Genomic DNA, 26,920 nt, shown 5'->3' with positions numbered 1-26,920 from the left:
AGGGCAGTGTGGAGTGCGATTGAGAATGCGTCATCTGTGGATCTGTTGGGGTGCTATGCAAATCGAAGTGGGTCTAGGTTTTCCGGGATTATGGTGTTGATGTGAGCCATTACCAGCCTTTCAAGGCACTTGGCTACCGACGTGAGTGCTACGGGGCAGTAGTCATTTAGGCAGGTTACCTTTGCTTTCTTGTGAACAGGGACTATGGTGGTCTGCTTATAACATGTAGGTATTACAGACTCAGTCAGGGAGAAGTTGAAAATGTTAGTGAAGACACTTGCCAGTTGGTCCGCGCATACTCCGAGTACATGTCCTGGTAATCCGTCTGGCCCCGCGGCATTGTGAATGTTGACCTGTTGAAAGGTCTTGCTCACACTGGCTACAGAAAGTGTGATCACACAGTCATCTGGAACAGCTGGTGCTCTCATGCATGCTTCAGTGTTGCTTGCCCTGAAGCGAGCATAAAAAGGCATTTAGCTTGTCTGGTCGGCTTTCTTTACTGGGCAGCTCGTGGCTGGGTTTTCCCTTTGTAGTCCGTAATAGTTTGCAAGTCCTGCCATATCCGACGAGCATCAGAGCCGCTGTAGTAACATTCAATCTTAGTCCTGTATTGATGCTTTGCCTCTTCTATGGTTCGTCTGAGGGCATAGCTTGATTTCTTATAATCGTCCGGATTAGTGTCCAGCTCCTTGAAAGTGGCTGCTCTAGCCTTTAGCTCGGTGCGGCGTTGCCTGTAATCCATTGATTCTAGTTGGGATATGTATGTTCGGCCACTGTGGACGTCGTCGATGCACTTATTGATGAAGCCGGTGACTGAGGTGGTATATTCACCAATGCCATTGGATGAATCCCGGAACATATTCCAGTCTGTGCTAGCAAAACAGTCCTGTAGCGTAGCATCCGCGTTATCTGACCACTTCCGTATTGAGTGGGTCACTGGTACTTCCTGCTTTAGTTTTTGCTAATAAACAGGAATCAGGAGGATACAATTATGGTTAGATTTTCCAAATGGAGGGTGAGGGAGAGCTTTGTATCCATCTCTGTGTGTGGAGTAAAGGTGGTTTAGAATTTTTTTCCTTCTTGTTGTACGTGACATGCTGGTAGAAATTAGGTCAAACGGATTTAAGTTTGCCTGCATTAAAGTCCCCAGCCACTCGGGCCGCCGCTTCTGGATGAGCATTTTTCTTGTTTGCTTATGGCCTTAAACAGCTCGTTGAGTGCGGCCTTAGTGCCAGCATCGATTTGTGATGGTAAATAGACTGCTCTTGGTAGTTAGTGTGGTCTACAGCTATTCATTAGGTACTCTACCTCAGGCTAGCTATACCTCAAGACTTCCTTAATAATAGACATTGCACACCAGCTGTTATTGACAAATAAACACACACCCCCACCCCTCGTCTTACCAGACGTAGCTGTTCTGTCCTGCCGATGCACGGCAAACCCAGCCAACTGTATATTATCCGTGTCATGGTTCAGCCACAACTCGGTGAAACATAAGATATTACAAAGGGGGGTTGTATAAAACAAAGTAATCAGCTATTGGCTCATCACTACCAATCAGCAGTGTGTGAAAAACGCTGCTTTACACATGTGTTCTGGCTATGGCCAAAACCACCAGTTTCTGGGACTGATCCGAACAGTTAGAATGTGTTTGATTCTAGAAATTGTCGGGGAGGTACTCAAATCAGATCCAGACTCACTGCAAAAAAGAACTTCCATGGGGGTGGCGTAGCAGTTGACTGCAGCAAGGACTTTGCGTAGCCAGGCAATTATAGCATAGGCAGGTGGACAGAGCATGGTAAAGCAGATCAAGCTGTTAAACCCATGTCAAAATGATAGGTAACAATAGCACAGCAGAAAGAAAATGTATGTATATTGACAATGAAAAAAACAATGTTGAAAAAGTTATTTTGTCATATATTCAATCAAAATATGCCAATTCTACATGTTGATACAGCGCTCTGACCCCAGATAAACTATAGGGTCTTTAGTCATCATAATATAGAATTATTTCATAGTGTAAAATAGATACAATTTCTATACAAAATGCAATACTGATAATTATTCTGAAAGGGTCTAAAAAATAGACATTGCAACGTAAACCGTGAGCCGATTACTTTCAGTCACGTTATTAAATAGCCGTCAGTCAATATGCATGCACAACTACACACAAATGACACATTCTTTGTAGTTTGTTCCTTCAGTACATTGAGCAGGCTTGAAATAAAAACCTTTATAACATGGGCCATGTTCATTTGGAAGAAAACAACTTAAACAGGGAGGGACTTAACCAATAAGAAACCCACATTTTAGTTCTGTTGCGAAACATTTTAAAACACTCAGTTGCATGCCCTAATGAACACGCCCATGATGTGAAACAATGGGCAGCATGAGGCGAATCCCAACTGGTGAGCGAATGAGACCTGATGATCATCACTGATGAAGTTATGAAACTATGCACTTATGAAGTGTAAATAATATCATAATGTATTTGTCCATAGTTGTGAGGTTACGATAGTGTTCTTCAGAGCCATATGTAGAGACGATTACTCACATTATTATATTGAAAGGTTCAACATGGTGTCCGTTGTCGTCAGTCAAAGTTTGCTAAACTCCCTCTATACAGTATATGGCTCTGGTGTTCTTGATGGCACTGTATGGTATCAGACTGTTCAAGGCCAGTATGGGACACAAGATGAAGCCAGTCTTCTCAAGCAGCATCAAGGTGTGTCCCTTAGCTCTTAGTTGGACTATTATTAGTTTATTTTCAGTCTCGTAGGTCCCAGAGGATCGAACAATCATATAGGCAGGAGTTCAGGTGGACTTTCTCCATAACAGTATTTTGCTTGTGGATTTCTGTAGGTATTTTCATGTTGGACACTCTGCATTAGCAAAATGAGAAGGTAAACACGACCATTAGAATGTTTTTCTTACCATCTCTGCATGAAAGCATGTGGGTAGGGTCAGGGAGGTATGCATTTGTTTCATGTACACAACTCAACATACCTGCGATGAAGTTCGACACTTAGCTAAACACAGCTCAAAGTGGTCCTCCACGGCGGTGAAGAGGTTCTGAAAGCCGTCTGCAGCTCTGTTCAGGAAATGCTCTAGTAGAAGTTGCTGAGAGAGGGAGAAAGAGAGAGGGCAAGTGAGTGAGGGAGAGAGAACATCAAAAAGAAAGGGAAATTTGGGTGAAGAGATCAGAGAGAGAGGTGTAAAGGTCAGATCAAAATCTGGAATTTCTAACATGGATTAGTTATAACTCAACCACTACAAAAGGTTAAGATGAAAACAATGTAGAGCTATTGGGTGCAGCACAACAAGAGTGCCACAGTTTGAATACCTTATCAGGCTGGAGGCAACAGGACACACAGTACTCGTAGATGTTACAGCAGCCATTGGCCAGACAACTTTTACAGATGTACTGTCTGGAGCTCAGAGCGTTGACATTACAGCAACCGTTCACCAGCAGATCCTTCCTCTCGCACACATAACCTGGTGGACCATTACATACAATGGATTAGTCAGTGGCTTGAATATTGAAGTTGTATTTCATGATACCTCAATGATAGGGGCTTTTCTTAATTCATCTTTCCTTGAATCCCATCTCATCAAAACACATTGGAGAAGAAGGTCCGGTGGGAGGAGACAGGATGTAAGGAATTGTGGAAATACAGATTGAGATAAAGCCATTATTTCCTAACGGATTACAAGTGAGTGAATGAGTCCAGTTAGGTTAATAACTTACCCAGTTCATCTGTGAGCAGTGACTTGCCCTGAATGGAGTTCCGGCACTGAGTGATTGGCCTGCTACTGTTGCCCAGGTTAAACCTGACCTTCCATGGGATCCGGTGGTCCGGGTCCCTGGCCTCCAACAGGGTGCGATCCCTTATGGTTCTCTCCTCCTGCATAACACAACACAATTCATCTCACAGGTCTTGTATAGCCAAAGGGTGGGTATAATTTGTGGAATGTTCCAACAGTAATCTGTTTCGTAAATAACAAGGTAAGTCGCTCTGGATAAGAGCGTCTGCTAAATGACTTAAATGTAAATGTTAAAGGTTGTCAACAAACAACGCATACTAAGTTGTATAGCGGCAGAATAAGATACCAGGTAGGGAGCTGGCTATTTAATTAAGTTTTTCACTCACCACGTTAATTCCGTAAAATGTCTGTCCTCACTCTGGTAGCCTATGGACAAACCTTAAGAATAAGCTACGTGGTGAGTTGATGCCTATTCGTCAGCTAGCTGAATTGATCATGCGACTTTGTATGCGTTTGTTGGCAACTTGTAAGTTACTTTACGGAGTTTTTGGAACAGATTCCTGTTAGAACGTTCCACAAATTATACCCACCCGAGCTGGACCTCAGACTCTCTGTCTAGGCTAACGTAGGCCTGTACAGACAAAGATAATATCGGTTTTCCAATTCTTTGAGCTGGACATAAAGCTGAGATGTCAAAAGTGTAAATACCTGTTTCAGGGTGTTGGTTAAGAAGTAGATCAAAGAAAGTCCAAACACCACACCTAGCACCCAACGTTTTCTCAGTACTCTTCGTAGCACCATGGCATGACCTTAGGAGATCCCCGCGACCACCCTGTCCAGCCAGAGGAATTTAATTGCAGGAATGCTCCAATAACAAACAAGCTGGATAAATTGTTCAGTAGAGACTTGCAGTTGAACTGGGGTGTCTGGCTATGACAGAGTAACTGTTTGGTCAACACCATAACCGCAAACTAACCCATTTTGCTAGCTAGCTAGCAATACTAGGCTTGAAAACGTGGTAGCTGTAAAAAATATATATATATTTCCGTAGTGCTAGGTAGCTAGCTAAAGAAGTAAATATTAGCAAGCCGTTTTGGATAAAGACTGCTTTGTTAGCCTGTGGACACGCTAACGACACTGGGCTAGCTACTGTACTCATCCAGCTGCTAGAGTTAGCATTAGCTAGCTAACGTTAGTAGCCTGCTGTAAGATTCATCGCTAACTGACTATAACTCTACAAGAGACACCTGTTGCCGACATTCACTTCAGAGAAATTACAGAGAAAGCCTCGGAAATAAACGAACATTTTTAAAATCTGACGTCCACCATCAAAACATTTTCCAAACTCGGATGTGGCGTGGTGGGAAAGTGAACGCTAGTTGGTTTGATTTACAATTTCACTGACGTCATCATACAGGGAAACATAGTTGCGAGCCTGGCAGCCGCAGGGGTGTGTGCTACAGGGGTATGGTAATTATAAATAAAACGATGATTCAGGTGAGCTTAATAATTTCCTTGCAAAAATATGCATTTAGGAAGCAACCATATATATCTGAAAAATCAGTAAACCATTTACATGTAAATGGTGGTGTGATAGTGCCACAATCTATCTAATATATTTGCGGCTAGCTATAATGTCGCAATAAAAGGCTAGCCAACCCCCCTGCTGCTCTTTACCGTATTCACTCGTTGCCATCTGTATGTCTGTCTGCACCCCACCACAGACCTGGATCAAATGGGGATGGACTGGATGTGCCATGCAGAGGAGGCATAGCAGTAACACCGATGGCATGCCCTCAGAAAGGTTCGAGTCTACATTCTAGGACACAGACCTCTCTGCAGGTTCATCATAACCTGAAATTTCCCACTAAAGAGGAAGGTAGATAAGACATGTTACCTTCAGGAACCAAATTCATTGAAAGGCAATGCAGCAAATAGACTAGACAACAGTCTTTGAACCGTCAAAAGATGTAGCTGATCCCCTCTGCTCTCCAGGACCCATAGCCAAACCCTGGGATCATAAAGCAGCCTGGACCAAGGCTTGTTTGACTGTCTGAAGCCTGACTCTCCTACCTCCCCCAGCAGCTCTTCTCCGGCCTGGTTGGGGTCGGGGTTCCCTCTGGTCCGGCGTGCCCTCAGCTAACTTCCAGGCAGTTGGCCTGGTTCTGGGGACTCCCCAAGACGTCTTCATCCAGATGACCGTCTCCTCCAGGGAGGAAAGGGGTCCACACCACACTGAGGGTGGGCAATACCTCCCCCGCCCGCCCTCGCAACTTCATCACCACCAGCCACTCCAGCACCGTACCTCCCTCCTGCACTCGGCTGCAGGGGCCATAGAGAGGCATGGGAACAGGAAGGTGGTCTCGGAGGAGCCCTCTACACTGGCACCAGCCATATCGGATCTGAAGTCCCATTCCTCCTGATCCTCCTAAATAAAGTTTGTTTTCAGCACAAGCTGGGTAAGACTGGTTTTAGATTACAAATAAATTAAAGGGACTCTTATACCAATGTAGAAACACAAATTACTACTCTGATTTCTAATGTTTTTGTTGCCTAGTCAAAGAGTTTTCATACTAAACTATCTTCTTGGCCTAATACTTTAGTAGTTTCTTTGTAATTGCATAGTAATGGAGTTTTGTGGAATAAAGGAACATTTGAGAACTTGGGAAGTGTCAGATAGTGTGTGTGACTGACTGATAACTATTTTGTATCTCTCTGGTAGGTATTGATGTGTGCTGGGATGGCCAGCACGTTTCCTTCGCCAATTCAACATTCAAGCACCTGGTGTCGCTACGGGTAGTCTTCACATTTTATACAACTTCGATCTGAGACCATAACTCTTATTGTTTTGAGGTTTTTACATTTATAAACATTTGAGCATATTTCTTGAGTGTTATCTAGTCTACATAAATAGCTAGCTTGAGAATTGGTTCTGGCTCAGCTCGTGAGAACATACATACATTATTGATTAATAATGCATTTGATTATTTACTATTTGTCTGTCTGCGTATCAGGAAGAGAGGTCTGTGGTTGTAGCACTGTGGATGATCATGCTCCTATCTAGAAAAATATTGTATCTCTACTACACATTCAATGCTGCGCAGTTGTACAACAGGTATGGTAAAACCATGTTTCTTTGGTTGTCTCTTCATATGGCACTATAAAAATGTGACATTGTCAACCACTGAATGTTTAGGCCTATACATTAGGTTAACTGTTTGATTTTGTTTGACATTGTTGTCGTTGATTTGGTTTTCTTTCTTACCTGTGTGTGTACAGAATCCGTGTGGTAATTTATTCATACATTTTTGTCTTTTATGCTCTGTTATTTTCATTGTCTTTAGGCATATGTCACCATGTGACTACGTTTCATGTGAGTATTGATTTTGTGTTTATTTATAATTTCACCTGTTATCACATTTAGTTTTGTTTTATGAAATTTGAGTTACCTTGTTCATTTTTGTTACTAAATCTTCTGTTGATCAATGAAAGTTTCCCTTGTAACCAATAGAGACTAGACATAATGTATCACGTCTATCCATGATCAAACCTCAACCTGTACAGAACTGAAGTCTCATGTCTCATCGCTGCTGTTTTTCCCCCCACCTCAGCCCAATGTTTACAAAGCCCAACATCAACAGCTTTGACTTCTTTGATCTGGGCGATGGGGATCACTGACTTTGTTCTCAAGTACTTCACCATCGGCCCTGTTTCTGCCCAAGATCCTCCGGGCCTTTAAATCCATGGTAAGAGCCTGTGTGAGTGTGTGTTATATTCATACTATTTTCTGGTGTCCTGAGGGTCACAGCTTGTGTGTGTTTTATATTCATTAAAGTTTCACTTATGTCCTGGGGGCCACAATGTGGGAGCGTGTGTGTGTGTGTTGATTTTGGTGTCTTATCCACACGAAAGTGTTGTTTATAACATGTTGTGGTCACAGAAAGAGTGTGTATTTGTCATTGTCTGTCTATCTGTTGGTGTTCTATCTGCGTGCAGGTTTTGCCCGTTGGGGTCACAGAGTGTATTTTGACTCGGCTGATAAACAGGCCAATCAGAGAGTGAGGCTGCTGCCACTGAGCTCATTTCTCCCTGGGGGGGGTGCAGAGGTGAGGTCATCCTTCCCTGGGGCTGGACCATTACTGCTGTGTGTGCTCCCACTCCTCCTCGGCTGCTGGGGTACCCGCGCCACGCTATCACTAAACCAACCGACCAACCAACCCCCACCTTTCCCACCACCCTCTGCCCCAACCAAACCTTGTCCTGAAACAGGCCCAAGTGGCCCACTTTCAGGCGATGAAGTCATGGCCACACATCAGCCAATCATTCTGCTTCGTGCTTTTGCTTTTGCTTCCATCCACGGAAGGACTGATTTAATGATCTCACAAGCACAAACATGCAAGTCGGTACAAGTGGAGGCCTACAGAAAAAGACCAGACTCTTGTACATTGATTTACTGTATACCGTGGTGGGTTGTAAATGTATTTGATTTACTTTGCTCTACTGTTATTTTAACATTGCTTGTTGGCTACATTTTTGGCACTGTCAGTGTACTCCCACTTCAGTGAAATGTATTTTCTAATAACCATGCAGCAAGATTGAATGAAAATGTGCTTTTAGCAGCTGATAGGAATTACTTATAACGGTGGCGTACCCAACTGCTGGGTAGGCTTTGATTGGTAGGTTGAGAGGTCAGCATCACTAATGAAACAAAACAAGCAGAAAGTCCCAGAATGCTTTAGAACTGCTTCTGTGGCTCAACGTTTCTGGCTGGAGTCCAGTTTTAGTTTGACATATCAAGTGGTTGTGTGTGTGTGTGTGTGTGTGTAGCCAGGACTAGGGGCAGGAAGGGACAATGAGGAAAGAAGCTGCAGCCTGTGGAGCCTAGGCCAGGGGCCATGCTTAGACTGGAGCGTGCTGCTTTAAAACTCTTATAGTGTGCTGCTCTTAACCCATAAAAGTCTAAGCCTTGTCAAAGCTGGGGGATGATCATTTAGCTATTTGATTTTGAATTTTAAGACCCTGGTTTGAGTCATTAAGTCGAGCAGAAAGGGAATCATAAAAAAGTAATCACTAGGGAACTGTATTCAGGGAAGAATTTGTAATGTTTCAGAGTGAGAATTTCTCATGTTTTAAGGATATTATACAGTGGTCACCAACCTGGTCCAGAGGCAGGCTTTTGTTCCAGGGCTGCACTAATGCACCCGATTCTAGTGCCTTGACTGTGTAATATGTTTATCTTTCAGTCGTTTGACCTCTGTGGACGAGTATCAGCCATACGCAGGGCTATGGAAATTCTCTGCAGTTCTCAGGTGAGAAATGATGACTTTCTGTAAAGAAAAGTATCAGGGCCAAATACCAGCCCACATCACTGCCCTTATAACACTACTAGGTACAGTTGTAAGTCTTCAACTGTCAGTGGGTTTTGCCTGATCTTGCACTCTGATTGAATCGTCTTACTACATGTACCGTATTAAAATGTAACATCAGAATAAAGATACTGTATACAGTTGACCCTGTATGGCAGGTTTCCCCAACTGGTGGCCTGCGGGTGTTTTATTTGGCCCCCCGAGTTTTCAGAGCAAAACAAATGGAGAATTATTATTATTACATTTTGGGGGGCATAAAAAACTGTAAAAACACCAGGAAATCGGCTCCAAATTATTTTAATTTTGGAACTCTGTTCCCAAGTATTTCCATAATAGGGAGACAAGTGATCATAAACAAATGTAAGCAAGGGTTGAAATGATTATGTTTTAGTCAAATATTATATCTGTTTGGGCTTCTTGTGGTCAATTTGCAGTCTTCAAATTATTTGTATTTACTGTATGTTCCGGGGGCCCCGACCACCCGCTCAAGAAAGGTTTGGGCCGCGGCTTAATCTAGTTGATAATCCCTGCTGTATGGTATGGGAATGTAAACACAAGCTTTGTCTCCTTGTGACCACCTACCTGATGCTCTATCACCCATAGAGTTAAGGTGTGAGGGCCAGCAGTGCAGTGAGGCTGGAGATGTGTACTATTTGTCAGGGTGACTTCAGAAACCCCATAGCTCTTCTCTGGCATGTGAGAGTACATACATCAAACCATAAGCTCTGCTACTACATACTTTACTATAACACCATTTTCCGGTGTTAACCATGGTAACCACAAGCCGACTGTAACAGTATGGGCTGTATCACAACTGGCCATGATCGGGTGTCCCATAGGGTGGCGCACAATTGGCCCAGCGTTGTCCGAGTTAGGGGAGGGTTTGGCCGGGGTAGGCCGTCATTGTAAATAAGAATTTGTTCTTAACGGACTTTCCTAGTTAAATAAAAGTAACATTTAAAAAATGGTTTTATATGACCCTTAGTGTGGTGTAGCTTGATGCTAAAGTTACTGTCCATGACTTTTGTTTCTTTCTGTGGCCTTACTGATCAATACTGTATTGAATAACTGACCAATACTCAATGCATACTCCTTTTGGTAAACCAAAGTGAATGTGAGTGTAAAGCCCATGTGTTTGTCTCTCCCACCTAGCATGTGTTCTGTGAGGAGTGTCTGTATTTGTGGTTAGACTGTGAGCAAACATGCCCACTCTGTGGTCATAGGCACCACCTCTGCCCACTTCCAGATCTACTAGCTGGGATTGACAGCCATTAGCTTCCACTGGAGGACATTACAGAGGAATAAGTCATTTAAGTATGCCCTTACTGTGTTGCCCGTTGGAGTCTAAACTCTACAGTCTATACAGTTGTCTCATCAATCCTTGCAAAGAAATAGAATGTGAACTTATCTCCGTGCAGCACAGCAGTGTGGTATTGGTCAGTATTATTGTACAGGGTAGCTTATGTCAGCACATGAATTGCTCATTTGCTGATGTATTTCGTAGATCTTTCACTAATGTTACCATTCTTACAACAATTTACGTGTTATACATTTCACCTGATTTCTAGTAAAGATACAGCTTATGTTTGATGACATCAGACCTACCAAAACATTTGAGAAACTCGAACACAAGTTGTGTGTTTTCAGTATGTATCAGATTTTTCAATGAAACCATGGTTGAAGCAGTATTGTCCAGCATTTGTTGAATGTTTTATGTTGTCATTACTTTTTGCATAACAATGATAGCATGAAAGCATTTTTACTTTGAAACTTTTATTATCCAGAGTGAGCACAGAATTCACAATGTAATACAAATGTAAATAGCATGTAAAGAACACATTCTTTATAAAAGACACAGATTCAGCACTGCAATTGAAAACTACAGTTTTTTTGCGATATATAAAAACAGCTTATGTACTGTAAACATGAATAGCATGCCCTTATTTTTGCACACAAGATTTCTTGCATGGTTTCATAAACATTATCTGCCTTAACAATGCTGAGCCCCCAGCCAATTTCAAAAGTTTAAAAAATAGAACAGTTGATTTGACTTGTTTTTTTCGTTATCAATATTTGATACAACTAACATCATTATTCACCTAATAAAAATGACTGCAGAAAAAAACCTTTACAAATTGACTTTCATATTTATTAAGGATAGAATCCAGACTTTGCATGGTCTCTAATTATTACAGAACCTTATGTAAAAAAGTAGTGCTATTTCTCCACAGAGCACCATTTCCAGATTGCTCAAAAGGAGACAGGCGTCTAAAAAGTAGAGACATGTATTTTTTTTAATACAAATAAGCTTTTTCAGTTAGGTAATTGACATCGTGTATAGTGCATCGATCATTCAAGTGTAAGGTCGTCCACGTATGACAGTCGCTTGGGCAATTCTAGTACGTTTTTCCTTTGGTAACGGTCAAGGGAGGATGACGTCACCGTTTTATTATCGGAAAAATTAAATTATTATATTATACTAACACAATTTATGTCTGTTAAATCCTACTGAATTCCAAGCAGTGAGTCAAACAATAAAATAAACTGGGAAATAACGCAATTAAAAATGTATTCACACAGTACTACATTTTATACCCATAAAACAAGAACTGAAAATGTTACTTAATCTCTGTGACATAATGTTATGTCACATGAATTCCGAAGCACAACATTTTCCTTAGCCAACAAAGTACAAAAAATGTACCCTGTTCCTAACTGTCTTGCCGATTTTGGGGCATGGTTATTATGACCTCGGTGCACACTGAACCTCGGCCGGCTGTGGCTGGCTGTCATCCTTTTTCTCAGTGCAAATATTCTGACAGCTCTCTCTCCTCAGGATCCTGAAGGCACCATCTACAGTGGATAAATATGAATTGCTTTGAGCGTATAATAAAACATTTAAATCATATTTAGAAGGTTTATCCTCAGTGAATAGCCCAACGTAGTTGTATGAATAACTCCGTGATACATACTCATTGAGATAAAAACCCAATTGTATAGATAAATAATCATCAATGATACATACTAAATTGTAAATAAACTACATCTCACACCAACTATAATTACATATCTTTAACCACATGTTCGCAAATCACCTGCTGAACATTGTTGGGAAGGTCGAGAATAAAGCGTCTTTACCCGCAACCAAGTTTGTTTGGTTTACTCAGAGCCAAACCAACATGTGATGGGCACCTGTGAAGCTTACCTGTTGCTGGTTTTGCCGTTGCAGTGACTTACATCTACAGGTGTCGCTTTCTAAGAAAGATTATGAGGACGGTGATTTGTATTGCTGTGCATACAAAGCCTCTAAAGCGGGCTTCTCTATTTAACCCAAGTTTCTCATTATATCTGTTATCTCGAGATCCAACCGTCCAGTTTTTATCCATCTCATCCCCGATCCACCTGAGGCGAGAGGCGAGTGACTGGGTCCCGGAGCATGGTGAGGTTCCTTGGGCACAGACCATCACGTCGCCGGGTAGAGGCAGAGGCTCGTCTATCGGGAGCCAGCACATCTTCTCTACAAATCGCTCTATCTTCTTTATATGTCCCCTCCTCTGATCCGCTCTTATATAAAATTATCCTCTTTACTGTCCGGATCTGATCAGATCTGGACTGTGTTTGTCTGTCTCTCTCTCTTTCTCGCTCTCGTTATACACGATTAAAGAGTCACATGGTGTGAGGGGTTTACATCATCTTTTCCCAAAAGAGAGAGGTAATCATTAACTCTTAAAAAAACGTCTTCTCATCTTATCTGACGAGCCTTTTGTTTGATAGGATGGAGGAATAGCGATGTCTAATTGGATAATCATAGGATTTAAAATCAGTACAATACAGGCTACTGCCCCTAGACATTTTACACAATCGGAATTTTATGCTATTTGATAATGATGTATTTTCATGTCAATCTTATTAATTGTACCAGTTATTCTATTGTAATAATGCACCACAGTTCGCAACGCCTAAAATAAACAATGAAGGAATTAAACATCGCGGAACTCTTAAGACCGCAAAGTATCTCTAGTCGGACAGTTTTTGTTCCAGGACTTCAGTGTTTGTTTTAGTTTTAGCATGAGCTATATAAGTGACCTAGCCAGCTACTAACAATTTAACCCTACCAATTTGTAATTTTGTCTAAAAATAACAAGTCAACTATATGTATGTTGTTGTAACTATGTTAGAAAAACATGGCAGAAGACGAGCTTCTGGCGTTCAGAGAGCATTGGAAGCAAGAACTGACGATTAAAAACGAGGCGCATTCGAACTGTAACGTTACTCTTCAACCAAGTCGGGAAGACTCTAAATTAAAACGGTACTTTGAAGATTTTGGTCAGAACAGAAGTGAACCAGAAAAAAGACAGGATTCGACATCACAGGGGAACAGTAAGGGAGGACAGGATGCATTTTTGTCTGCAGCAAAAACTCCAAAGGAGGACCAACCCGAGTATGTGTCGATAGCCGAGGGCTTGCTAGATGGAAGGACCAGTCCCTTGTTGGAGAGGATCCAGGAGGAGAGGACTCGAAGGAAGAGACAATACCACAGTCTGACAAGCGCCTGTAACACCTCCTCCCAACAACAACCCCAGAGGAAAATTAACACGGGTGACAAATTAGTGGATCAATTAATTCAAGACCTGGTAAGATGAGGGTGATAGTCTTTGTGAGGCAGCCTACCACTAGACATTGTGTGGATCTCGATTTCATTGGCATTTTCCTATTTTTGCAGAATGAGACAAATGACATTCCCTTCTTTGACATTGAGTTGCCCTACGAGTTAGCTCTGAAGATCTTCCAGTACCTCAGTCGGACAGAGCTGGGGCGATGTGCTCAGGTAAACTGATTTTCAATCACATAAAAATCATAATGACTCTGTTGTCACTTGAATGACATTCAAGTGGTCTGAATATTGACTTTACACTGATTTGTTCAATCTATTCTGATATACAGTATATGATGATCAATGAGTATTCATTATAGCCTCTCTGATACTTTCACAGGTGAGCAAGGCGTGGGGGGTCCTGGCAGAGGATGAGGTGCTGTGGTTTAGGATGTGTCAGACAGAGGGTTATCACCACGGGGCCTCTGTTTCTGACTCCCCCTGCTGGAAGAGCATGTTACGAGACTGCAGGAACTCTGAAAACACTGTGCGCTCCAACTGGAAGGTAGGGGTTCAGTTAACTAAATGCTTTTCTGAGATGACACGTTGGCAACACTTCACCTGAAGTTGCCCTTACACCCATCAAACTGTAGAGTATTAACTGTAGTAACAGCATTGTAATTACATAGGGATGTCTAGAAACGACATGTTTTGTGTCTCTTCATACTCCTAGAATCGTGTTGGATCAATCAGCCAACTGCAGTACGAGCTGGGGAAAGTGTTGTGTGATGTCAGTTCCTGTGACAGCTATGTTGTTGCTGGGTAAGATATAACATAACCTGTTTTTAGTAGGGATGGGCACGGTTAATCAAATATCTGGATATCCGATTGGATGTTAGTATTCCAACACTTTTTTAAATGCTTATTTTAACACTGAAAAAGCTTTGTCTGAATTAAATTGTCCATGTTAAGTTGTTACACACAAGGATATATCATGACATTTGAAATGCATAATTTGATAAAACAACAAACTTTAGAATGTAGTGTTTACGCATGGCACATTGAGCTACTGCTGCTTCAGACGTCACATGGCTTTGACAGAACATTATTTACAGTTGTACACTAAATGTAGATTACAGTTCAGAGGATATACAATGGGATTGTTTTCTTTTCAAGCTAATTTTCTCTCTCATGCTCTATGGGTTGCATTTTAAATTAAAGGGCATTTTACTATCATAGCACATTTATCCCTCCGGTCAGCCCTGACAACGGTATGGTATTTTTCCCACTTCAAATAACGATTAGCCTATAGGCGCGCACCAACGCAGGGTTCCACAAGACCTGACACATATCAATGCGAAACACTCACCAGAAAACACAACATTATATGATGGAGAGCATCAGACTTCTTTCACTTTTACTATTCACCTAGGCTACTGTTAGCCAAAAACTACCGATATTGTACCATGAAAACAACTGAGCACTGTCTGCTGTTGTGGCATGTTGCATCATTCTGATTGGTTAAGAGAGTAGAGCAATATATGTATTTTTATTTATTTAGACTATCCGGATTCCAAAAGAAAACATGATATTATTTGAATAGTGAAATAATTTAAAATGCCCATCCTTAGTTTTTAATGTCAGCAGTTGTGGTGATCAGCACAGTTTCAGCCCAATAAATGGTGATCGATAGAAATTGAGCTGCTGAACTGACTTTGTACTAAAATAGACCCACCACTTGTCTTTGGACTCCTTTTTTTCTCAAACTCTTTAAATTCAACCTGTTGTAAAAAAAAAAATTTGCAAGTTACTTGTAAGCTACTTAAACTGACTGGGCCCATTACTGTAGGATGATAGCGTGACTTGAGTACTCAGCTGCTGAAATGAATCTGGTAAACGTTGTATCAGGAGGTTGGTGCCCAGGGGATGGTCTGATTAAATTCTCCCCTGGCCCCGGTGAACTCTCAGCCTGTGTCCCAAATGGCATCCTATTCCCCACATAGATATTACACTGCTTTTGACCAGAGCCCCATACGGGCCCTGGTCAAAACTAGTGAACTATATAGGGAATAGGGTTCCATTTTGAGAGACAGTCTCAGCCAGACAACAGAGGCCTGCCTGCTGCTGCGAATTCTTTTTACCTACATCTATTCACACCTAGAGATTTGGATGACTGATTTTCTAAGATACTCATTGTAGATTTTAGCAACCCTTTGAAATTAGGATCCTTGTTTAACCAAGGTTGCTTTTTTGTGGACATTTTGTAATGACACATAAGGTAATATTTCTCTCACTTTTATGTAGGATCTTGTAGATGCACTGATGAAGCAGAACTGTAGGTTGTTATCTTCCTTGGAATTGATATGTCAGAAGTTTCCAGAGATGATTTGGATGTAGAAAAGTGCCAGCTGAGGCATACATTTCTCCTGTTGATTCTTGGCTGAAAGATAATGCACTAATTATGTAGAGTGTGCGCCTGTTGTTACCTTCCTAACAAAAACCCTGAGATGTCAGATGGAGTGTTTTAGCCCCCTTTCCCCCTCTCTATCTGTCTCTTGTTTCCTCATGTTGGGATACGGATGCTGATTGAAGTAGGTGGTACAGTAGCTAGCTGATGTGGTTTAAGTTAGGGGGGGTGGAAGCTAGCTATCATACCATGTTTGTGCCACAGTGTTAGTAGCTAAATAGCTGAAAGGTTTTATCCAGCAGCCCTTTGGTGCCACTCTCTGTGGTTGTCAGTCTGCAGCTTTCTCCAGCTGCCCAGCTCAGCACGAATCCTGAACCACATCCAGGCTTCAGCACCAGAGAGGGTCTCGGTCTGTCTGAGGCAGCCCAGGGCAGCTGGTGCTGGGGTATATGGCTGTGCCTGGGGTGGCGTGGCTCGTCCCAGGCCGTCTGTGAAGGACTCAGCTGCCACCATACCCACCCCCTGGAAAGGCTGTGTTATCTCTGCCATGCCTCCAATTGACTGAGACTCACAGATACTCACACATTTGAACCACATCATCACCCACCCATTTACTGTCATGTCGCCCATAAGCACACAGACATCCACTCATATTCACATAATAATGCACGGATGGTTACCATGGTACACAGTTAGCATATTTAATGGGGAAAATTAAGATGCATCCTCATGCTTCATAGGTTGTGTTTAGACATGCAGCCCAGTTCTGATCTTTATTTCCACTAATTGGTCTTTTGACCAATTGCATAAGATATTTTAACATCCAATTTTTTTCAGAAGACCAATTAGTGAAAAAAAATATCAGAACTTGTTTAAATGGAGCCTTAGGTCATTTCAAAATAAAAATTTAGCGTCGCTTACATTGTTTTTTGTGCCCTCAGGTACACGTCAGGGGACGTGAGACTGTGGGACACCCTCCACTGGGACTCTGCAGCCTCCTTCCTAAAGCCAAGCCCCCTGACGGCAGACGTCACCCCCAGACCTCACGTCAGTCACATCCGGGTCAACAACACTGTGGCTGTGGCTGCCTATGACGATGGTGAGTGAGGGTCCTCAACTCTGCAGTCAACTTAGTGGCTATTTTACTGGCTAGCCTTCCAGTTTAGGGCATTGAAAAGGAGCGCCACCTGTTGGTCGATGGTCTTTGCCGGTTTTGATAGGTATAACCACCCTGGTGCCTCTGTTAGTAGGCATGATAATGACCGGCAGGAGGCAGATGTACAGTTCACACTTTATTACCATGTTCCACTAAGGTGTATGGACACATGGATGGCCACACTGAGAAGTCTTTGAGTACATGTTAACTGTATATTCTGCTCCTGTGTAGGATGTGTGGATGTGTGGAGCACAGAGACGGGACAGGAGCCTGTCCACCACTTCCAGATCCCTGGGAGGGTCCACGCCCTGGCTCTGAGCCTGGAGAGCCCCACCTTGGCTACTGCTGCTGGGCTAGATGTCCGGCTGGACCAGCCTGATGAGAGGGGCTACTGGAGGACCCTCTGCCAGGCCACGCTACCCAAACCTGTGAGTCTATCTTGCTCTCTGTCTATCTGTCTGTCTTTGATTTGTCTGGAAAAGCACCATCAGCTTTATAATTTTAATGAGGATTATGATACAATTCCCTGTAGCAATGATAGGGTGTCTACATTGATCCAGTGTGCTGTTGTGATTTCAATTTCAACTTTATGTCACAGTCAATCCATTATACCATATTAGTTTGTTCATTAACAGTGCAACTGAACTTTTCATATGGGAGCTACTTTAGACGTTTCACTCCCTGTGACAGTAGTCAACAGGCTGAATAAATTTGCTATAACTTGTTCTAACAGAGACTCTGGTCCCAGGTGGAGTCTATGGTTGTGGTGCCATGGGCCGGGGGGCGAGGAGGGGACAGTGTCCCCCTGGTGGCCCTGTCTGCTGGGGAGACAGTGTTCCTGCTGGCCCCTGAGGACTTGGAACCCCGGGTGCTCCACACCGTTACGGCCACCCCATCACCTGTCTGGATGCCTCGGCCTCTCACGCTGCCCTGGGGGTCAAGAGCTGTGGCTGGGCCATGAACGATGGAGGCAACAAGGTGGGTGCATCAACAGTGTACTAAAATAGTCTTTTTACATGGTCCTATTCATCAGGGCACAACTTTTCAAATAAAGATAAGGTTGTCCCCTTCTGTTCCAGGCCGTTTTCCACAATTTTTATTTTGATGCCTAATGAATACAACCCAGCTGTGGCTTTTGTTCTACTGTCCTTGGAGTTGGGAACAGGGTTAAATTGAGGTAGCTATGCCAAAGCTATGTGCAAAGCCAAAACTGAAGCCCACACTATTATGTTTCTAAGCACTCAACACATTTGGACGGCTACAAATTGGCCAACCTTGAATTAGGCTTTTATTGATGTTAGTATAGGGTTGAATTGCAGTCCTAAATTAATTGCAACCCTATTATGTCACCCCAAAACCTGCATCTCTCTGAGTCTGAGTAGCAATGCACCAATCTGAGTGTATTTAGAGTCTCTGGGACCCCAATGGGGTGGTGCATCCCAACTTGGGGAATCTGGGACAGAAATGGGGCCACCCGCTGAGGATTGTGGGCATAGAAATAGCTGAACTACTCCTACTGGGTATTGTTCCTAATTACTGTAGTATTTAGTTTACTCTCTTAATGCACAAACTCTCTCACACACACGCACACTAAACAAGTTTAGTCTCTTGTTCCCAAAGAAGTTGCTGTTTGCGTCTATTAATGTCTTGTATCTAAGGACCCTGCTCCTAACGGAGGCTCATACCTTTATTTATCCCTCTGCAGATTACATACCCAGGAGACAAAAGAGTTGCTCAGGGATCAGGTTTGGGTTTCAATACGAAACCATTGTCATGCTTTCCAGTGTATTTCAAGACAATTTTTTGCAAGGAGCTGTTTTTTCTGTTTTGTGACCAAAGGAATATCTCACTGTTTCAAAAAATCCACTTAGATAAAAACCTCAGTCTGTCTCTCTCCTCTTAAAAGTTTTATGTTTTGTTTAGCACCGATACTGGTACTTAAGTAATTAGTCAAGTGACTAGGGACCGGTCCCAAATGGAGCCTCTCTCTGTTGGTTCGACAGGTCTTTGGCACACTCTCCCCCTGACATCATTACAATGTTCTCATTGCTGATGTTGTTATATTAGCCCTACAGCACCACATAGTGGACCTTAGAGAAAGTCTGAGGGGTAACTTTACTCCTTCCTCTCAAGGTTACAGCTAAACTGATCTCCCGTGGGCAGTTTCTGCATGTAGACCAAAGAATCTGCCGTGATTGAATGGGATGCGAGAGATAACGAGCGGCATTCTTTCCATTTTTTGGGGTATCGTCACTGGTTATTTGGACGTATCAGGATTGGGCGAAGGCAGTGCTTCTACTGCTTTGCCTCGAGTGCTTTGCGTGTGTGCCCAAACAGATCGGAAGGGGGGGACTTTTGCCTGAACTATCAATTTCTAACTTTTCAATTTCTAAGTATGAACACAGAAGTTGATCACGCATTGGACCAAATTACACTCGATTTTACTGCTGGCTTAACAGAGATTACAGCTAAACTAAATCATATTATGAACTGGAGTTCTGCTTCTACAATCAAGAGAGACGTCATATAGGCTGCCAGCTCCATAGATCTTGGTACACGTTTTGTTGGTGTGTCTTTCCGTCCAAAATAGTGCCGGCTACTTGAATAGTTTCACTATCCAATCAAGTAATCTAAGGCAACATCTCTAAGTTTGTATATTTGATATGGTATTGGTCATTGAGCATTGAGTTTCTTTTGTTTTCATTCTCCACTATAGACCTAGCTAGCTCATCGTCACAAAATTATGCCAATTCATGATTGTCAAATTTTCCCATCACTAATTAAACTTAAAAAATTACAACTTTTAATCCGCTTTAACAAGTCTATCGGCTTCATAGTGTTTCTGACAGCATTTTCCTACTGCGAAGAGGGAAGTAAGAATTGCCAACAGACTCTGGCGAGGCAGAATGTGTTATATGCTATTTAATGAGAAGACATATGCCTAATTAAAAGCTGTCAAAGAAATGGTGGTGGCATCCAGACATGTTATCTCTCTTTTCACACTGAAAAGTGAGTCATCACAATGATTGGTTGCTTTTCTACTAGCTAAATGTTTTGAATGTATTATGACATGAATTGTCTTTGTTATCCAGGTCAAACAATGTGCCACTCTTCTCTTGTCTGTCTGTCCGTTTGCCTTTCCTGTCTCTGTCTTTTACATGTGTCTTATGTCTATATCTGTGTCTTGTTCATGACTGTCTATTGGACTGTTTATGTCTGTCTGGTGTCTGCGAGAGTCAGCCAGTCAGCTAGCAGTCAGTCTCCAGGTCCTCATTAATACTCCCTCTCCCCTGCCAGGGGACCTACACCCCCAATTCCCCAATCCTTCCCTTGCTAGTGGACCTGTGGGTCTGGACATCTGCTCAGCTGCTCTCTACTGGGCTCCTGTTACCCTGTACTCTGCAGCCACTCAGATAGAGCTGGTAAAACCACAGGCGGCACAGCTTATAGACCTAACACGGAACACAACCATTACATAGGTTACACATTTACATTACATTTAAGTCATTTAGCAGACACTCTTATCCAGAGCGACTTACAAATTGGTGCATTCACCTTATGACATCCAGTGGAACAGTAGTGCATCTAAATCTTTTAAGGGGGGGATTACTTTATCCTATCCTAGGTATTCCTTAAAGAGGTGGGGTTTCAGGTGTCTCCGGAAGGTGGTGATTGACTCCGCTGTCCTGGCGTCGTGAGGGAGTTTGTTCCACCATTGGGGGGCCAGAGCAGCGAACAGTTTTGACTGGGCTGAGCGGGAACTGTACTTCCTCAGTGGTAGGGAGGCGAGCAGGCCAGAGGTGGATGAACGCAGTGCCCTTGTTTGGGTGTAGGGCCTGATCAGAGCCTGGAGGTACTGAGGTGCCGTTCCCCTCACAGCTCCATAGGCAAGCACCATGGTCTTGTAGCGGATGCGAGCTTCAACTGGAAGCCAGTGGAGAGAGCGGAGGAGCGGGGTGACGTGAGAGAACTTGGGAAGGTTGAACACCAGACGGGCTGCGGCGTTCTGGATGAGTTGTAGGGGTTTAATGGCACAGGCAGGGAGCCCAGCCAGCAGCGAGTTGCAGTAATCCAGACGGGAGATGACAAGTGCCTGGATTAGGACCTGCGCCGCTTCCTGTGTGAGGCAGGGTCGTACTCTGCGGATGTTGTAGAGCATGAACCTACAGGAACGGGCCACCGCCTTGATGTTAGTTGAGAACGACAGGGTGTTGTCCAGGATCACGCCAAGGTTCTTAGCGCTCTGGGAGGAGGACACAATGGAGTTGTCAACCGTGATGGCGAGATCATGGAACGGGCAGTCCTTCCCGGGAGGAAGAGCAGCTCCGTCTTGCCGAGGTTCAGCTTGAGGTGGTGATCCGTCATCCACACTGATATGTCTGCCAGACATGCAGAGATGCGATTCGCCACCTGGTCATCAGAAGGGGAAAGGAGAAGATTAATTGTGTGTCGTCTGCATAGCAATGATAGGAGAGACCATGTGAGGTTATGACAGAGCCAAGTGACTTGGTGTATAGCGAGAATAGGAGAGGGCCTAGAACAGAGCCCTGGGGGACACCGGTGGTGAGCACGTGGTGTGGAGACGGATTCTCGCCACGCCACCTGGTAGGAGCGACCTGTCAGGTAGGACGCAATCCAAGCGTGGGCCGCGCCGGAGATGCCCAACTCGGAGAGGGTGGAGAGGAGGATCTGATGGTTCACAGTATCGAAGGCAGCCGATAGGTCTAGAAGGATGAGAGCAGAGGAGAGAGAGTTAGCTTTAGCAGTGCGGAGCGCCTCCGTGATACAGAGAAGAGCAGTCTCAGTTGAATGACTAGTCTTGAAACCTGACTGATATGGATCAAGAAGGTCATTCTGAGAGAGATAGCGGGAGAGCTGGCCAAGGACGGCACGTTCAAGAGTTTTGGAGAGAAAAGAAAGAAGGGATACTGGTCTGTAGTTGTTGACATCGGAGGGATCGAGTGTAGGTTTTTCAGAAGGGGTGCAACTCTCGCTCTCTTGAAGACGGAAGGGACGTAGCCAGCGGTCAGGGATGAGTTGATGAGCGAGGTGAGGTAAGGGAGAAGGTCTCCGGAAATGGTCTGGAGAAGAGAGGAGGGGATAGGGTCAAGCGGGCAGGTTGTTGGGCGGCCGGCCGTCACAAGACACGAGATTTCATCTGGAGAGAGAGGGGAGAAAGAGGTCAGAGCACAGGGTAGGGCAGTGTGAGCAGAACCAGCGGTGTCTTTTGACTTAGCAAACGAGGATCGGATGTCGTCGACCTTCTTTTCAAAATGGTTGACGAAGTCATCTGCAGAGAGGGAGGGGGGGGAGGAGGATTCAGGAGGGAGGAGAAGGTGGCAAAGAGCTTCCTAGGGTTAGAGGCAGATGCTTGGAATTTAGAGTGGTAGAAAGTGGCTTTAGCAGCAGAGAGAGAAGAGGAAAATGTAGAGAGGAGGGAGTGAAAGGATGCCAGGTCCGCAGGGAGGCGAGTTTTCCTCCATTTCCGCTCGGCTGCCCGGAGCCCTGTTCTGTGAGCTCGCAATGAGTCGTCGAGCCACGGAGCGGGAGGGAGGACCGAGCCGGCCTGGAGGATAGGGGACATAGAGAGTCAAAGGATGCAGAAAGGGAGGAGAGGAGGGTTGAGGAGGCAGAATCAGGAGATAGGTTGGAGAAGGTTTGAGCAGAGGGAAGAGATGATAGGATGGAAGAGGAGAGAGTAGCGGGGGAGAGAGAGCGAAGGTTGGGACGGCGCGATACCATCCGAGTAGGGGCAGTGTGGGAAGTGTTGGATGAGAGCGAGAGGGAAAAGGATACAAGGTAGTGGTCGGAGACTTGGAGGGGAGTTGCAATGAGGTTAGTGGAAGAACAGCATCTAGTAAAGATGAGGTCGAGCGTATTTCCTGCCTTGTGAGTAGGGGGGGAAGGTGAGAGGGTGAGGTCAAAAGAGGAGAGGAGTGGAAAGAAGGAGGCAGAGAGGAATGAGTCAAAGGTAGACGTGGGGAGGTTAAAGTCGCCCAGAACTGTGAGAGGTGAGCCGTCCTCAGGAAAGGAGCTTATCAAGGCATCAAGCTCATTGATGAACTCTCCGAGGGAACATGGAGGGCGATAAATGATAAGGATGTTAAGCTTGAAAGGGCTGGTAACTGTGACAGCATGGAATTCAAAGGAGGCGATAGACAGATGGGTAAGGGGAGAAAGAGAGAACACAGAACACAACCATTATGTACACAGAGTGTACATAACATTCTTAATATTGAGATGCACCACCTATTGCCCTCAAAACAGCCTCAATTAATCTGGGCATGGCCTCTACAAGGTGTCAAGCGTTCCACAGGAATGCTGGCTCATGTCGACTCCAATGCTTCCCACAGTTGTGTGAAGTTGGCTGGATTTCCTTTGGGTGGTGGAGCATTCGTGATACATAGGGGAAACTGTTGATTATGAAAAACTCTTCTTGACCCACTCAAACCGTTGCGCCTGGCACCTACTACCATATCCCTTTCAAAGGCACTTACTGTAAATCTTTGTCTTGCCCATTCAGCCTCTGAATGGCACACATACACAATCCATGTCTCAATTGTCTCAAGGTTTCAACATCCTCCTTTAACCTGTCTCCCCACCTTCATCTATACTGATTGAAGAGGATTTAACAGGTGACATTGATAAGGGATCATAGCTTTCATCTGTATTTACCTGGTCAGTCTATATCATGGAATAAGCAGGTGTTCCTACTGTTTTGTACACTCGGTGTATATTTGTTCAGGGGAAAGTGTGACCTCTTCCGTTTGTCGTTTAGATAAATGCTCTTGATTCACTTCTGACCGGTTGCTTTGTAGGCATATCTTCAAACTCTTTGAGCGAAATTTATGTCCATGTCAGTCTTGTTTAAAAGCATTAGCTTAAAGCAGGGGTCCCCAAACTTTTTCCTGTGAGGGCCACATAACTTTTCCCTTCTCTGATGGGGGGCCGGTGTCAGTTTGTAACAGAAAAAGTGTGACGATCGTAGGGGAGCTTAAAAAATTGTTTTCCAGAAAGCCACACATAACCAAATAACCCTTTCCAGGTTCTTTACAGAAAAAAAGTCAGGAAACAAATAATAACACTATTAATGAAATAAATAATAACTAAATAACCCTCTCTGAGTTCTTCACAGAAAAAACAGGAAATAAATAATAACTAAATAACTCTCTCTGGGTTCTTCATAGAAAAAAAAAGCCATGGAACATTAACTTTCTGTCGTGCCATGCACAATCTTAACAGATAAAAGTTCAGCTCAGTTGTCAGAGCAGAATCTCTCTGACACATATGAGCAGTCTCTTAAAGTTCTTGTGTTCCTTCCTTATAATCCTTTTGTAGGTTCCAGTAGGCTTGTAGACACCGCTGTTTGCAGCTCTCTCTCATCAACTTCCCTGTGAAAACCACAAAAGAAGCAGGTTGAGAAACTGAACTAAGTGATACAGCACCTACACAGCACAATACATTTCACTACCAGTATGGTTGTAAAGATGGATTTTATCCCAGTAGATTTTATTATGATTATATTCGTTTATGCTCAGAATGACTCATTCAAGTCAGAAAAGTGAGCTTACCTATGTATGTTCATCAGTGTGAACTGTGGGCCTGCATCTGGCTGGTGAGAAGTTGAATATCAGGTTCCATTCTAGTTACAGCCAGTCTCAAGCACTGATGCAAATGTTCATCTGTCAATCTTGATCTCATCGGGGTTTTCAGCAGTTTCATGCGAGAAAAGGTTTTCTCGCAGATATACGTGCTGCCAAAAACTGTGGACATTTTCATTGCGTGTTTTTTGATGTTTGGATATGTGTCGTTTGGGAGGGCGGCATAGAAGTCAATGAGACTGTTGGGCTTGAATGCGTCTTTCAGAACATCACAGTTCTGTAACTCCGCCAACTCAAACTGATATGAAGGCTGGGCTTCATCAATGTCGGCAACAAAGGGGTTCTGAAAAAGACGGATTTCTTTTGCATGAACATGTAGTTCACTGAATCGCACACCGAACTCCGCCTTCAGCATTTCCAGTGCTTCCACGCACTTTTCAGCTGGGAACGGGACCGCTGAGTTCTCTGTCGACAGGTTTTGGGTAGCAGGAAGATGGACGAAGTTGCGCTTTTTCACTTGTTCCAAAAGCAGCGCTAATTTCACCTCAAATGCTTTTATGTGTGAATACATGTCGCAAATGAGTTTCCCCTCGCCTTGTAGCTGCAAGTTAAGGCTGTTAAGTATTTCTGTCACGTCTGTTAAAAATGCGAGGTGCCATTTCCATTCTGGGTCGATCAGCTCTGGGACCGTTTTGTCTTTTAAATGAAGAAATGCGTTAATTTCGGGTAGCAGCTCGTAAAAACGCCTCAAAACTCTGCCCCGGCTCAGCCATCGGACCTCTGTGTAGTACAGCACATCTCCGTGCGTAGACTCCAGTTCAGACAGGAATTCTTGGAACTGCCTGTGTTTAAGTCCCTTTGCTCTGATGAAGTTTATCCACGACACCACAACCTTCATTACAGAATCCCACTTCAACACTTTGCAGCACAGTGCTTGCTGGTGAATTAGGCAGTGGACTTTTTTCCAACTCCCGGTTCATGCGTCCTATTAGACCGCGAGTTTCGCCCACCATGCTAGGAGCCCCGTCAGTCGTGATGCTAGCTAGCTTTGACCAGTCCAGGTCCAACTTCTCCATGGTTTGGCACACTTTGTCAAAAATATCCTCTCCCGTTGTAGTCCCTTTGAGACTTTGGAGTGCTGCCAGCTCCTCGCATATCTCAAAGTTTGCGCTAACTCCACAAATAAAAATGAGCAGTTGCGCTGTGTCTTGCACGTCCGTGCTCTCATCCAGTGCTAATGAAAAAAAGTCAAATTCTTTCGTCTTCTGCTGCAGCTGGGCATATACATTACTCCCGATTTCTTCAACGCGTCTGGTGATTGTACTCGCCGACAGACTTACGGCATTAAATGCATCTTTCTTCTCGGGACACACCTCCTCCGCGACAGCATCCATACATTTCTTAACAAACTCTCCGTCAGTGAAAGGCTTACCGCTTCTTGCTATCAGTTTAGCAACCCGAAAGCTGGCCCGAACGGATGCCTGGTTCAGCTGAGCTTGGCGTACAAATGTATTCTGCTGAGATAGTAGTCCACTTTTTAGCTTTGAGAGTTTGTCTGCTCGTATTTGGCCTTGCAAGCTATCGTACTTGTCTTTGTGACGGGATTCATAGTGTCGGCGAAGATTGTATTCTTTGAATACCGCCACCGTCTCTTGACAGATGAGACAAACAGCCTTTTCTTTGCATTGAACAAAAAAAAAATTGTTTGTCCACTGCAGGTTAAATACCCTGCATTCTGAATCAATTTTTCTCTTACCTAACCTTTTCGCCATTATTCCGTTCTCTCTTTGACAGGGCCGGGCCTAGGATTTTTTTTCTGGAGGCCAAATAGGAAAAAAATTCGATAGCGTCTCTGGTATTGTTCAGAGGGCCGGGCCAAATGTGCTGACGGGCCGTATCCGGCCCGCGGGCCGTAGTTTGGTGACCACTGGCTTAAAGCCTCCATGCTGTCTTTGTAAATATGTTTTTAAATCACCAATGTATGCCTAACAAATCACTGTGTGTTTATATCATGAAACTAACTACAGAATA

The 26,920-nt window shown here is 43.8% G+C and overlaps 3 protein-coding genes and 1 pseudogene across 3 annotated transcripts in view; 2 read left to right on the top strand and 2 right to left on the bottom strand.

Annotated features, from left to right (window-relative positions):
* Positions 1-1,896: 1,896 nt before the first annotated feature.
* On the bottom strand, positions 1,897-5,151 carry LOC115111912 (SREBP regulating gene protein). Its single transcript, XM_065011719.1, has 6 exons — positions 5,070-5,151; positions 4,474-4,597; positions 3,749-3,905; positions 3,344-3,495; positions 3,007-3,120; positions 1,897-2,882 (listed from the first exon to the last, which is right to left on the bottom strand). The coding sequence occupies exons 2-6, from the start codon at positions 4,564-4,566 to the stop codon at positions 2,799-2,801; spliced, it is 600 nt and encodes a 199-aa protein (XP_064867791.1). The 5' UTR covers positions 4,567-4,597; positions 5,070-5,151; the 3' UTR covers positions 1,897-2,798.
* A 5-nt stretch (positions 5,152-5,156) lies between these two features.
* Positions 5,157-9,299, top strand: LOC115111910 (RING finger and transmembrane domain-containing protein 2-like; annotated as a pseudogene).
* Positions 9,300-13,189: 3,890 nt separating this feature from the next.
* fbxw8 (F-box and WD repeat domain containing 8) overlaps positions 13,190-26,920 on the top strand; it is a 38,997-nt gene continuing 25,266 nt past the window's right edge. The window contains 8 exon segments of the mRNA XM_029638447.2: positions 13,190-13,765; positions 13,855-13,959; positions 14,126-14,290; positions 14,459-14,547; positions 17,074-17,231; positions 17,520-17,716; positions 18,037-18,166; positions 18,169-18,266. Of these exon segments, the coding sequence (XP_029494307.2) occupies positions 13,316-13,765; positions 13,855-13,959; positions 14,126-14,290; positions 14,459-14,547; positions 17,074-17,231; positions 17,520-17,716; positions 18,037-18,166; positions 18,169-18,266 (1,392 nt within the window). The 5' untranslated portion in view covers positions 13,190-13,315.
* On the bottom strand, positions 24,173-25,829 carry LOC135565323 (general transcription factor II-I repeat domain-containing protein 2-like). Its single transcript, XM_065011718.1, has 2 exons — positions 24,860-25,829; positions 24,173-24,679 (listed from the first exon to the last, which is right to left on the bottom strand). Exon 1 carries the CDS (start codon positions 25,785-25,787, stop codon positions 24,873-24,875), a length of 915 nt encoding a protein of 304 aa, XP_064867790.1. The 5' UTR covers positions 25,788-25,829; the 3' UTR covers positions 24,173-24,679; positions 24,860-24,872.

The sequence above is a fragment of the Oncorhynchus nerka genome, linkage group LG27 (genome assembly GCF_034236695.1).
Source record: "Oncorhynchus nerka isolate Pitt River linkage group LG27, Oner_Uvic_2.0, whole genome shotgun sequence".
NCBI classification, from domain to species: domain Eukaryota; kingdom Metazoa; phylum Chordata; class Actinopteri; order Salmoniformes; family Salmonidae; genus Oncorhynchus; species Oncorhynchus nerka.
Note: the sequence above shows the minus strand (reverse complement) of the source record. Positions and strands in the feature narration are given on the sequence as shown.